We start from the raw sequence: 14,992 nt of genomic DNA, 5'->3' as shown, positions 1-14,992 counted from the left end.
TTTAAAAAATACTTTTTTCTAGGTGAAGAAGCAGAAGTTAGCCTTGGCCATTTTTCTTAGAATGATTCAACTGCTTCAAAGTCACTTCTGTAATCCAGGAGAAGAAATGCAATGAAAAAAACTTCATTGTCCTGAGCAGTTTAGCTAATTTTTTACTTTTAGGTTTTACCTTAAAGAACTGAGCATTTGTTTAAAAGTGTCTTCAAACTCTGATTTCATATTTATCACCTTGCTTAGTTTACGTCAGTGCAGTTCAATTACATACCTGGAACCCCACTAAAACACCTACAAGCAAAACAATCATTTCAAATATTCAAACACAGAACATTACTTAAAACCTCCATGAGCAATATTGCAGTGTTTATCAGCCAAAAAAGTTACTTAGGTGGATTTTCCCTTTTTTTTCCAATCACAGCAGGATTTTTAACACAGAAAGAAGGCAAGGCAACAAAATGAAACGAAATTTGAAAACTGTGGCAGTATTTATTCAAGCAAAAATTAGTTTAGTGGTTTTCTTTGGAGCACAGACTATGTTCTTTGTCAAAAATCTGTTTTGTCCCACTTTCTATTAAGTGATTCTTTGACATCACCTCTGCTCTGTGAGCCAAAACTGCTGCCAACAAGCCTCAACTGAGAAAACACTGTAGCTCTGTTGACCTCTTCAACTGTTTATACTCACATTAGCTCCTTGTTCTTGACTATCTGACCTCCTTCTCCCAAACACAGAGGAAAAAAATTAGTTTAGTACCTTATTCTGTCCTGCATACCTAGAGCTGTATAAAACAGTCACTTCCTTGTCTTCTGCTCTACAGTTTTCTGTTTAACATGGTTTTATACCAATAGGTGCAGTTGTAAAGTATCAGAATTATGGAGTTTTGAGTACAACCAAAACTCAGAAAAGCAGAACAATAGCTACCAGACATGATCAAAGCAGCTCTGCCAGTAGAGCTCAAAGCAGAAGGCATCTGGGACAAAAGCACAGCAGTGCCAGCTCTCATGTCCAGAGACCAATTCTTAGGAGCCCCCTGCCCAGCTGGAAGTGTCTGTTAATGCAATAGAGCAGCACAGCTGCAAGAGGCTGAGTAATTCAGGTAGAATGCTGGTTAAAAATGCACAGTGGATTCTATACACCATGATCTCCTCATTGATTCTGGAGTTTTTGCCAACAAGTCTAAGCTCTGGGCCTGTAGCATTTGAAGGTGGTGCTGCAATTAAGTGAGGATGTGCAGCTGAATTTGACATTATGATCATACCCAGTCCTCCTTACATATATTATTTCAAAAATGGCCACCATGCATTTTAGTTAAGAGCTACAGATGAGCAGCTGGTTCCCATTTTGAAATCTGATTTGGAAAATATACCAAACCAGCTGCACTCAGTTCTCTTATCCTGAAAATATCATTCTTTTAAAATATTTTCCATATATAATTTACGGCTTCTATACTTTTCTGGCAAAGAAAAGAAAACAAGTCCTTAGACTGTGTAGTCTGGCTTACACTGAAAAACCACTTATTTTATACAAATTTAGAATAATTAACAAATTTAACTAACTGTTATCCCAGTATAAATGCAATAGAGCTACTGTTGCCCCACAGAACAAATGTAGTACTCCAGAAGTCAAACATTGTGGCAGTGCATCCTGGAAGGAATAGGTTGTGAATTGTCCATACAGCAGGTAACAACATTGGACCCTGGACACTGAGAAGCCAAGATAGGTAATATCCAGTCACGCTATGGAGAGAAGTACAGGAAAAGAAAAGGCTTATGGGAATGACTGGGGGTGATCATGCAAGTAGAGACGACACAGAGTCTGTGGTTGGCTGGAAGTTTTCTAGAACATTCCCTCATAGTCTATGTAAGTGTGTGCTCAACCCTATTTTGGGGTCTTCTAAAGGAGCTACACAGACCTGTGAACACTGGACTTCTAGGGAGCAAGGACTTCTCCGAGGTGGCTGTGAGCAGGTATTTCAGTTTATGTTTTATGTTTCACCCTTGTGCACCCCCTTTTACTTCTCCTCATATTAAAGCTTTCACTTTCTAGCCCTTTAGTCATTCCCATCCCTTTATTACTTATTTAGCCACTTTGCCAACACCACCCCAGGGTCAGGGCAGGCCAGACCCTGATGAAACCTGTGCTCGCATTATAAACAATTTTTCAGAAGAAAAAACTGTAATCAAAGATTTTAATAGAAACTTGATACTGTAAAAAGATCTCTTAATGTCTGGATCATGATATCCTGCTAGAGAAATGGATTCCATAGGTTTTCAGATGACTCCAGGGCAGCCAAATGCAAAACCTCTAACAAGACAGGCTTTCTATTTTGTAGCTACTGAAAAAGGCTAGATGAATAAATGAATGAATTAATTAATTAATTATAATGGTGCAGAACCAAAGTATATGTAAGAAAGTGGACTTAAATATTATTGCTATATTTGGAAATTCTCATAGTTGGTTAAAGCACACATGATATGATATTACTGTGAGAACTGCATTATTCCAGAGAATTTCACAACTGTTTTCTGTTCTTACATATGGGACAATAAACACAGATGACATCTAGGCAAAAAAATAAGCTGATTAAACATTTTCAAAGCATATACACTACCTGAAATTCACACTAGTTAAATTCTTCGTGGAAGCTTATGGTTTGTTAAAAGAACACTGGTTTTTTCCTGCACTTTTTCTCTTCAGATTTGAATACTATTCTATTACTAGTAGCTATCATGACATTTCAGTTTCTCTAACGGACACAAATAAGCTTGCTCCTATTCATAAGTTCTATTGAAGGAAAAATAACTCCTGTACATGTTTTCTATCCCAAGAAAGAGCAAAGATTCCAAATATCTGTTCCACCAAGGCCTTTTAAAATAGGGAGGGAAAAAAAAGAATAAAGAAATTTACTTCTAGCAGTAGAAATTAATAATAAAGTAATTATAATAAAATTAAATTTATACATCCTTTAACTAAGTATTCCAGAAATACTTAATATCTTCTATGGTTCTATGATTCTAGAAAGGAGATTTTGCTTTTTCTAGCAGTATTTAACTCCATTTTAATTAAATTCTGTATACTTCATTTTGATCAATCCCTGCCAGCAATCTCTTTCCAATGGCCATTTAGGCTTACTACAGATCAGCAAGTACATGAACAATTAACTTTGATGATAAAATCCACCAATTTCTGAAATACAGTTCACTAATTATTATCTCACTGTTTCAAAAGTATGTTTGAAAGGGACAGCTTTGTGGTTTTGTACAAAGGAGAAACATCAGTGACATCCTGCCAGAGATAAAACAGTAAAGATTTTCCTTTTGCAGGAGCCACTGTAGGGAGAGCAGTAGAAATTCTTCCCACCATATCATCAGGAAGACCTAAAAAATAAGGGATTAAGAAAAAAAGGATCTTCAAATCACTCATACCCCATTCTAGGTTTCAAAATGTGTTCCTTTTTGTCTCTCACATACACCCCCAGTTATATAAAGATGATCCACGAGATCACTATTATCTGTTTCTGGGGATACAATCAGCATCCTTTGGAACTCCAAAAATCTAGTCATTAAAATAAATTTACTTCCAGAATTGCAAAGAACTTTTATGATTTGGCAATTATTAGCTACACAGATAACATGATTTATTCAGAAGTTGCTAGCAGTGGCTGCACTGTTGAGTGTCTGTGAAGTGTCAGCTAACTGCATTTACATATGGTAGAGGGCTGGAAGTGTCATATTGCATTTTTCAGCCATGGGTAATATTTTTTACACTGGTCTACCAGTGATTGCTAATGCAAAAATAAGATGTGCATCTGGAATTCCCAAAAAGGGTAAAAAAATCTGTGGACACCAGATACTGTGTCCTTGCCTCTAGATTAAAAAACAAAAAAACAAAAAAACAAACAAAAAAAAACCACACACAAAAAAACCCCAAAACCAATGAATCAGTGAAATGAATCAATTGTATGATCTTGCAATTAAGAGCATCAGCCTTTAGCTCCCTTCAATTAAGCAAGTTCTCAGTTTGCTTTATTGGCATGAAATTGGTGTAGAGAGACTGCAGGGATAGAAGGAGAGAGGCAGTTCCCAGGATTCAACTGATAATGTACACAATTCCAGAATTCAGTTCTGGAATGCTTTTGAACCCCAGTCCTAAAACCCTGGCAAAGAGTTCACATGACAAGGCTTGCACAGCTTGCAGACTAACAAGGCCATAACCTCATTATATAGTTAAATGTTTGCATTTTACAAGTCAGCATTTTAATCCACAGTTAAGCACCAAAACAAAGTCTGCTGATTTTCAGAAGTGCTGTTTGTCTACACTTCAATACCCTATATGCCTGGGCAAGGACACACGGATTACTACTAGGATTGTAGGATGGCCAGGGAAGCCACCAAGTTTCCATTGTCCTCGGAAGACTGAAAAATGTTCTTGAGTCTAGCAAGTGTCCTGTCATACAGCAATCTCAAGGAGCATGGATAATTAAATTCTGGGAATACACTCATTTGTCTAATCTGGGACTATAGCTCTTTGGCTAATGTCACTGTCAATTTTTAATACAGTGATGACAACACTTAAAAAAATTATCCCTGGGTATGAAAAGATCTAAACTGCAGTTCTAGGATATCCACCGAAGACCCATGACAATTATCTATTCTCTCATGCTAGATTTTATTTTAAAAGGATACAACTACAATGAAAAAGAGTGTAAAAATGCAGTTATACAGCAATTTATGAGTACCTGACATACAAAACAGTGAGCCATGATGGTTTATTGCTAAATGAGCCAGTGGCAAAACAATTCAATAACAACCTAATGATTAATAGGCTATGTCAGTGATATTTATTAATGGCTTACTATTAGTAAGCAATCAAGCAGCAGAGGTACCCATGGGCATGGACTGATCCACTGCCATGGATCAGGAATTTCCGCAGCAGCAGCAGTTTGGGTGGGAGAGCAGTGTTGCTCTCTGATAGAGGTAAAAGACCAAAGAGAGATGAAGCACTGAGGTACTCAAATCCAATTAGCCAGACTGTAAGTGACTGAAAGTTTTCCTGAGAGATGAAATATAGGTAGAAATACTTCTTGATTTCTAGTGGGAAAGAGACAGAGCTGGGATAAAAGGGACAGATAAATTACTGCATTCTGATGTGAACTGAAGCCAAACTTTTGATATTTTACTTTACTAGAGTTTCCAATGGAGGAAAAAAAAAAGAAGAAAATAAAAAGGAAAGAAAAAACAAGAAACTGCTGCTTCTGACAGCCTGGAAAACTACTGTACTTCCGTAACAACAATATAAACCTTGTTAAAATATTACACTCACACAAATTATTCAAATAAATCAACATTCACTCCATTTACAATACAGTGCACCAGCTAACTTCTGTTGGGAATGCTGCCCACCATTTGCTGGAGCTATAAAACATGAAGGAAAGTAACTGAGATTATCCAGGCCTTTTCCATTTGAAAAATCCCTTTCTAAAATAGTTTGGAGAAGAAAAGACTAGGAACAGCATGTTCTTCACTTCTTGAGTTTTGAATGGCTGCAGCAAGTCTGGGACATAATGGAGCATTATTAGAACATAAATACATCCAATTTGAGCTCCAGATCCAGTTTTGGTACAAGAAGCATATTAAAAATACTAAAATATTCCCCCACTTTATCTTATCTCAAAACTCAAAACAACAGCCTTCCCTCTCAGTATCATGTTTGAGGATTTTGTTACTTTTTGTTTTCTTTAAAGGATGAATAACGTTTTGTTTCTTCAAGGCTCCTCTGCTGATCTTTGCTAATTTCTCTAAGGTCTTGCATCACAAACAATAACACGTCTCTCTCTGCAAATAAACTTGATGTGAATAGGGTCTGTCTATCCTGCTGTGATTTTCCTTCAGACAGACTCACTTTTCCTTATACTACTTACTGCATCCAAAAAGTCTGTAGAGCATATATTTGTAACATTTCCAGCAATCAGATATGATTAAACTACCAAATGAACCAACAGCAAATGGAAGAAGAAGGATACAAGACACTAAATAACAAAACCAAACCAACCAACCAACAAAAATTACTTGTCTACGTTCTTCTTTCTGTGATATATTTATAAGGATATTCATACCAGGAGTGAATTAATTAACCCACTCCTCCTTACGTAACAGAACACAGAGAAGCAGATGTCTTCTACTAAGTCTTCTTTTCTCCACATCAGAGTTCCCTGGATCTGGCAACTAAAGGAGTGCCAAACGTGCACACAAGCATCGCATCTCAAGAAACACAGTACAGTTCGTTTACTTCTCTTTTTCCCCTACACAGGCAGGTGAGGACAATTCCAAGCAGGGTACTCCACTAAGCACCACAGCTTGGGGAAGGGTTCAAGGTTCCTTAACAACCTTCCTAGAGATGGCATCATCTGTTAACAATTTAAATGTTGCAAGTGGAATCAGTTAAAAGTCATCGTGGTTAATCACAGAATTTGAAGATTCTTCTCAGGCAAACCATCATAGTTGCTTGAACTATTATAACAAAATAAACCCTGATTATGAAATGGTTTGAGTTTTCCTCTTCCACAGCACTGTCCATTATCCAAAGAAACAGTTTCTTATTTAAAACCACAATGTGGGGCTCTTTTAGTCCAAGAGCCTTTTTTAATAGTTAAACAAGCTAAGGAGCCTGCTGAATGGTCTTATCTCCTGAGTGCTAAAAGGTCCACTTGGGAGTCTAGGTGGGCAAGGAAGCCTGGAGCCTGGTAGTCTCAGAAAGAGTGTAAATCCATCAATGACTGGAAATGAATCTCAGTTGTAAGCATAGGAAGGAACTGAGGGTAGGTGCAAAGAGCAATTGTAGCTGTAGTCAGGGCAGCATATAGGCTACTGCTGAAGGACCCACCTTTCTCATCTCCCGCTGTCCGCAGTGATCCTCATTAGGAAGTTAATATCACTGCATGGTGGAAGGTGTAGGTAGTCATAGGCTTGAAAAAATGTTTCAAAGGGTTTAAATCCCAATGAGGGAGAAAAATCTCTATACACAAAGATCTTCACTGAGTCTGCCATGGGAGGGAGTTGTTGCAGCAATATTTCTTCCTGCAACTTCCATACAGCCACTCCAGCTTGATCAATATGGGAACATATAGGCACAATACAAGTCTTGGTCTTGCACCACTACAGTGCAAAAGAGGACAGAGGCACCAATAGTCTCACAACCTGTGCTTGGACATACTGTCAGAATGACTGTGTGGTCCAACCACTTTCTTAATGATGCACAGCTATATGCACCTTTTAAGTTGACTTCTTGCTAGTACATTGTCTTGCCAAAAGTAAGGGCTGTAGGAATTAATTAATTTAGTCACAAATTGAACTATATTCTAATGTAAACTACTAAATGAAAACAGCTATTAAAATATTTTTCTATTTTGATTTTGTGGATATATAGCTTTTACAGTTGTCCTCAAAGTTAGCTAAACGATATTTACCATAAAACACTTCTTTAAAGTAGTGCATGAAGTGAAATGAAATACTGCTACCATCTGTGAATAATGTAATCAGGCAAATGAGGAATAATGACTACATCATGGTAATTTAGGATGGAACACAGTGAATTACAATTGTCAGCAGCTTGGTTTATAGCTCACAAACTTGAGAAAAGCACAGCATATAAAAAGAGTGGGGAAGGATTTAATCAAAATATCATTACAGAAGAGAACGTAAATGACACATGGCATTACTTTTCAAGGGTCCACCACTATTATTTGTATCTTGAAGTGTAACTGAAAACTTACCATCACACACACACAGAAAGATAATTTCAGTGATACAGGGCTGCTCATATGCATCACAAATCCACGGGGTTTAGCTCATAACTAATAATAAGAATAATCATTCCATCCAATTCTTTGGGGTTGTGGTAGGTAGGCAAGCAAATAATCTATGGAAATTCCACCAGATTATTTCCATTTTCTAAGTTTCCTATCTATTCATAGGACAGAGGTGCAAGTCAGTATTTTACCTGCCCCCCATAATGACTTCTATTGTGGATGATCTGCAGCAGAAAGGAAGCTGGTAGGATGCTGTTCTTCCCTACTCTGACATTCTTTAGAGGGACTCAGCATGGAGCTATCTTTACCAAATTTGTGAAAATGAAATATTCTTTGAAATAGGGAAAAAAAAAATCCATACTCTTTAAATCTACTTCTTGCATCAGACAAGGAAATTCAAGTCCCAGTTACTTGAAAAGATTTTTTTTTCACCTCCTTTAATTTCTTGTTCCAGCTCCATTCTATGTATTTTCCTCTCAAGTATTTCCATAATCCTTTCACTGTTATATATGAATACCTCTTGGCCACTGATACATTTCTCTTTGCATCATCACAATCAAGCAGAGAAGTAACAGGAACTGGAATAAAAACACAGTGTTATTTTCTCTGGTTACACAGGAAGTTTTGGTGGATCAATCCCATCTACCAAAGTGTTGTTTAGCAATCCCTACTCTCAAAGTTTCCTCTGTAAACATAGATATTTAAGAACAACTTGTCATGGGGAAAAATTTACTTGTCTGTGTAAAATGTTTTATGACTGATTTCTCCACAGGGCAGAAACTTAACAAATGTTTCTGAATTCCAGTTTATATTATGTTGTTCACTGATGAAGACAACTGTCCATTTTTTTTTTCTTCTGCCATGAAATATTTCTTCCACTTAAAATATTCCTGTTACTCTAAATTACTGCACTGACATAAAAGCAAAAACCACCTGATAATGCCCAGAGAAATTATAGTATCTGCCCTCATAGAGGGTAGCTGCTGACACTGGTAATAAATAAATAAACAGATAAACATACACATGTGTAAATTAATAAAATCTGTTCACTGGATTTTTTGTTACCAGAAATCCAGATACTTTCCATATGTTTCTGCCTTCACTCATCTGGAAAAAATCATAATGTACTAGTTCCATTCTGGCATGATAGCACACTGGATACTGTACCAAAATCTTTTAGTAATGATTAGTTTAAGTTTTGGGTTTGTTGGTTTGGTTTGTTTTTTTTTTTTCTTTTAATCCTGACTCTTTCATAAATAATTTTGTTTCATAAGAAGAATATTTTTGGAGTGAATATCAGCAGAGGCTGAGAAGAGGAAAGTACTGCAGTTGATGAAACTATACCTTTTTATAAAGCATTTTCTATATTGTCATGCCATTCACAGCCTAAAGGTGACATTTCAACATGAAACACTATAAATTACGCTGCATCACCTTATAAAAATCTAGATTTTAAAAATTTAACAATCAATCAAGATGATATCTAGGAAAATTCCATGGAAGCCAATAAAAGCCTCTACAGAGTGCACCGCCCTGGACTGCTACTCACTCCTTGCTCCCAGGCAATGCTGCTAAAATCTGGCTCTCACTTCTGTTAGCATTTGGCCTCTCTGGAGAATTACAAAGGTGAAAAAGATCTAAAATAGGTATTTCACATAGCTTTCTGACTTGAAAATATCTGTCATCACCCTCTCTTTAATTTAGATTTATTAAAAATACATGACAGCCTTGTGCTTTACAGTGTTCATGATTATGTATGTCTTGGAGATGTACTGAAAACACCACAACAACAGATTTCACCAGAATTTATCCCGTTCCCGGAACTGATTAGGCAGTGCTAAACAAGAAAGCTTCTTTTGGAGTTCCATGGCAATAACTAACAATAAATATGACTAACATCTAACTTAACAGACCAAACAGGCATCTAAGATTAGCAAAGCAAATACTCGCTCATTGAAACAGCCAGCAGAAGGCCAAGAAAAGTGAAAAGAGGAAAAATATAATAGAAACTTTCATAAGGAAAAAATAACTATCATGTTACCAAAATATACAATTACCTAGATCACCACAGTGGTTGTAAAGGGAATCATGACCTGCATGTTTAACAGTCAGACCTGCAATGCCAGAATCAGCTGTAAGTGCCGAGTCTGCCAGCAGCACATTAAACACAAATCTGAATTTAGAGAAATGGAAAATTATTGAGCAATTGGACTTGATTTTGATTTAACTACATCACTTTTCCTTTCACCTTAGTAAATGGGTATCATAATAAATGTAGGTGTCACACTACAGGCAAAACAATTCACAAGTAAACCACGCAAAGTTGGAATTACAATTTTTAAAATGCTCCACTCCAAACACAATCACTGCTGACCATGACAGATTTAGCTGAGGACAAAGTGATCTTTCAGAAGGTCAAGCAAACACAAATTGCTCAAAATTGCTCAAAATTACAGAGCTTTAAAATAAAAAGTAAAATTGCTCAAAATTACTGAGCTTTAAGTAAAAAGTACATGTCAACCAGACCTTCAAACATTACTGAGATAATCTTCTGCTTGACTCTGATTATTTCCTTTAGTATGAAGAACACTGGTTCATTTTAAAGAAAGGGTGAGCTAGAGAATGCATAGTTTTCGAGATTCTCAAAACACAGACTACAGAGAAGCTTCTAATGTTCTGAACATTCTTTTAGGGAGGCGACTCTATTAGGAAGGTTCATCAATGTTATTTGTAAGGGAATATTCAGCTGAGTAGCAAATATACAACAGGGTAGAGTCAAACCAGCAATTCCATAGGAAGACTATTAACAAGGGAGTGGAAGTGGGGACGATGGTGAAGTGTATAGTAGTACATGAAGGAATTTGTTTTTCAGGCACAGAAATTAATACCACCTGCTTGGCCAAGTTTCTTTTGCACAGCAACCAAGGCAGAAAGAACAGAAGTTGTGTATGTCCAGGTAAGATCTCAACAAGACTGAGGAGCTAGAAAGTATTTCCAGGTTCCATAGCTCAGTCTCACCTTTGGGAGGCAGATGCAGAAAACATACTCCTCTGAGGATCCCGACAGTTGAGCTGTTTTAGATATACCCATTGAATGCAGAGCTAGAACTCCAATTATTTTAACAAGGAAAATACGAGCAAATGTGCTATTTGACATGCAAGGAGAACTATTTAATGCATCAGAGTGTAATAATACATCTAACTACTTTCTATATAGGAAAAGAGAAGCAGTGAAAGAGCTGACTCGGTGTAGGTCCATACCATGACATTTAAAATTAAAGAAGCTTAGTCCTGTCAAGCTCTTAGTCCCATGAGTTTGGTGGGGGCAGAAGCAGAGGTTGCCAAGTATTATAGCTTCTTTAAGGCTGCTTAGATCCGGTGCATGAAATCACAGAGACAGAGAAGACCATGTAGGCACAGCACTAGGCACATAAAATTATTAGGCAAATATTTAACAATCTAAATCTAGAAAAAGAAGCTTGAAAAACTAGTTATATTCAGATGAATTTTACTGGTCATATAAGTCATAAAACTGCAATATTGAAGGTGAATAGTTAAGGCAGTTGTAAACTTGTAAAATACTATGCTCAAAATAAAAATTATATGGAACCTTATAACTCTGCCATCTTTTCATAAGCTACTGACCTTTATTTCTCTCAAGATGAAGTTCACAGTGGAATTCATGAATAAGTAGCACAGATATATCACTTACCTTGCAGTTACAGCTTCCATGAATTCATCAAGAAGATCATCATAGGCTTGACCTCTAATTCTCTTGTGTCTCAGCCCAATATACAAAGGATCTTTCAGCAATTCCTGTTGAAAAAAAAAATGTTTGAACTATTACATGAGCACGTTACAATACTACACTCTTAGTTAATAAGAAGGGGACAAAAATACAGTGTTTGAGGATTAACCCAAGCATACGAAGTACATATCAATTTATCCACCTCTACATTAAGACCAAAGAAACATAAAGAGATTAAAGAAACACCCTTTTGTATCAAGGAAAAGGGATACCCTAGTCTCAAAGCAAGTGTATAATTTCCAAATGAAAAAGTAGACTTTACTCTGGGATGTCACTTTTCAAAAGCATCTTTTAAAGCTTTAGTTAGTAATTTTCCATTTTTCTTTTATATCTTGAAAGTGCTCTGACATATTTAAAAAAGCCATTTTCCTTATTTTATCATAATGTTTCACAAATCTCTCTCAGAGCCCATTATTTCAATTGTGTTGATGAGTTGATACTCAGAAAATGTGCTGCTTTCTAAAATTTAATATGCTAAAACATACCCAACCCTTTACTCTTTTCCTTCCAAACTTATTAGGTTATCAGTTTAGATTCTAGAATTCTTCATTTCAGCTATTCATGTTCCATCAGGTGGATATGACTTCTGAATTTGTCTATGCTTAAATCTTGTTCTTCTCCTTTCTTTAGCTTTATGATCCATACTGCCCATAGAAACACTAAGGCTGTATCATTGTATTTCTTCGCTGCTAGAAGGTCTGATGTATTTCCAAATTATAACTTACAAATTACTAAATTTGTACTTCCCCACAGCAAGTCTCGCACTTCCACTGGCTCGCTCAGCAACTCAGGTATAAAGACACTCTTTGTTATTATTTCTCACTTGCCACTGAAAACAAATAAGCTAATTTCCCCATTGTATATAGCATGCAATCCTTCCACACGTGCGCAAACAGCTTGCAGAATAGGTCAGAAGCTTGGCTAAACATTTTTCATCCAAAAACAATTTGCAAACTCAACAGGGTGGCAGAAATCTTTTGTACATCAGCTTCAACTAGAAAAACATTGTAAAAAAAAATACAGACTAACTCACCTTTCCAAAACAGAGTCTTCAGAATGCAAAATAAAGCAAAAAGTCCGGAAAGCTTTCTCTGCCTGACCCAGGCTGGGAAACAGAAATCTGATTTCTGAATTTTAGAGAAGTGCTTAAATTCCCACCCTAGTGTTTTTTTACATTGTAAAATTGAAAAAATTCCTCTGGGTCACAAGGCCCTGTTAAACAATGATTTGAATAAGTATGAAACTTAAAAATTAAACTTAAAATCTTTGGTGGTATTCTGCCTCCCTGGGAGCATCCTGATGCAGACCCATAGATAGAGATGTTTGTCTCTCCCTCACTTTTCTCTCCACTTCCAGTAAGATGTAAAGAAATAAGATTAGAATGTTTTAAAAAATCAAGCAGGTGTAAAAGCTGAACTTTCTTGCTAAATAAAACTTGCTAAATTAATCACCAATTCAGAACAGTTTGTAATACACTACTTACAGCCATTCAGAAGTTGTTAGTTCAGCATTTTGAAGTGAAACATGAATAAAGCTCAAAATTAAAATTATTTTGTAAATGAAGGTGACGTCATTACAGTGTATTTTATTTATTCCCTTCACCAACACACTGTAGCATTCATGTCTAAGTAGTTTGTTGGGTTTTTTTCCCCCGGAAATAATTTTTTCCTGTGTATTCACATGATCCAAAATATTCTAGCCGCAAAATCGAAATAGTAATTCTTTCCCTATTCTAGATACTGCAGGAAAAACTGGCAAGAGTTTTATCTGGTATCTGTCAAAATAACTGTCCCTTTTGTATAGCCTTCTTATTTTGATATAATCACTTCAAACTTTGTAGTCAAACACTATTTCTGAAATTATTTTTTCCTTGCCATTTTGAATTTATCTAGTTATTAAAAATGGTCTCAAGACAATCTGAAAAATCAAGGATAAATTTATATACATGGGAGGGGAATTCACAAGAAGTGCAAATTAACTTTTTAACAACAGGAAATCTTCAGGGAATTTTGGAGAGCCCATACGAGTTGTCTCACGCTTCCCAGCAGATCGAGCACACGAGGCTGGAAAGAAGAACTGCCAACCCTCAGGAGGCTCTGTCAGCAACATCATGGTAGGACTCAGAAATAGCAATGTCATTTCTAATATCCCATTGCTGCAGTTTTCCATCCCAGTAGGCTCCTGCTATTCCACCTCCTGTGCATGGATATTGAATGCTACACTGTTCAATTCAGAGTTAATAACGTAGCCCTTTTGCAACTCCCCTGATTTTTCTCCCTAAATTGATTTGCTCTTTTCAAAGAGCTTCCACAAGCTTTTATTAAGCAATGTCTGTTTTCTCATTTCATAAAGCAATAATCAAAATGGGGGAAAAAAATCTTTGGTCCCTTTATTTTTTAAATTCTGAAGACATATTTCTAAAATGCTTTGCAACCAGTCTGAATCAGTCTGATTCCTTCAAGAAGGCAGTTCAGATGGGCAGTGATTCCATGAAAGTTGAAGAGAAACAGGCATCACATTACTCTGTTCAAAAAGTGCTAAACAAGTTATGGGTCTGCCTTGAAACATACATAGGCTGTGATACTCGTTTTGCTACTTCTGCATTTCTTATGTCTGTGAGCATTTAAATCTATAGCTAACACAAAAACTCAGAATTCCAAAGCAGCTCCATTTATAGGGCCACTGCTTGAGTTTATTCACCTATCTTTGATGCTGAAATTTCATGTGAAATGTTTAAAACAATTATTACAGTGTTTCTGAACTATGTGTAAACCTCTAGCCTGGGAAGTCTCACAAGCAGAGACAATTAATTTAGCAACACATCTCTGATGAAAAGCTTGGCAAGCTATATACTCAAGAGTTCAAAATTCCTTTACAGCTCAATGCATTCTGCTTAACAAACGTTACAGTTTGACATGAAATAGCCCTAAAAAGTTCCTTTATGGTCCTGTTTGGAACAACGTATGAAGAAGCCCGTGGCAGACACAAAAGAATGAAACCTTCAGCAAGTGAAAAGAACAGTGGTCACGTCTGCGCCCTGAGTGGCAAACCATTGTGCACCCGCTCCCTTTCCAAAGGCCACTGAAGAATGAATAAGCTGCTTAAGCACATTATCCCTTATTCAGGTCAACACCATGCAAACCAGGACTGTGGTGCTTGTTTTTTTTAGAGGGTTCACACATCTTGAGAGATTAACATTTGCTACCAACTATTTCATGGCTTTCAAAATAGATTACCAAAAAACAAAGTTCCACGGTACAATCGAGTATGTCAAACTGACATGATGATTAGGTACTTTTCCTCAATGACTTGGGTTTCTTTTGTTACCCAGCTTGTTGTCAAAGCTTAAACTTTGTTTTGTTCTTTTGGAGATCAAGTCTCCC

General features: G+C 36.6%; 1 protein-coding gene across 1 annotated transcript in view; it reads right to left on the bottom strand.

Annotated features, from left to right (window-relative positions):
- Window positions 1–14,992, bottom strand: part of ME1 (malic enzyme 1) — a 158,691-nt gene that overhangs the window by 57,741 nt on the left and 85,958 nt on the right. Inside the window, exon 6 of the mRNA XM_033054780.2 lies at window positions 11,514–11,617. Coding sequence (XP_032910671.1) covers window positions 11,514–11,617 — 104 coding nt within the window. The remainder of the gene's footprint in view (window positions 1–11,513; window positions 11,618–14,992) is intronic.

Source organism: Catharus ustulatus, chromosome 3 (genome assembly GCF_009819885.2).
Source record: "Catharus ustulatus isolate bCatUst1 chromosome 3, bCatUst1.pri.v2, whole genome shotgun sequence".
Taxonomy (NCBI): Eukaryota; Metazoa; Chordata; class Aves; order Passeriformes; family Turdidae; genus Catharus; species Catharus ustulatus.
The sequence above is the reverse complement of the archived record's forward strand: the minus strand, read 5'-3'. Positions and strand labels throughout refer to the sequence as shown.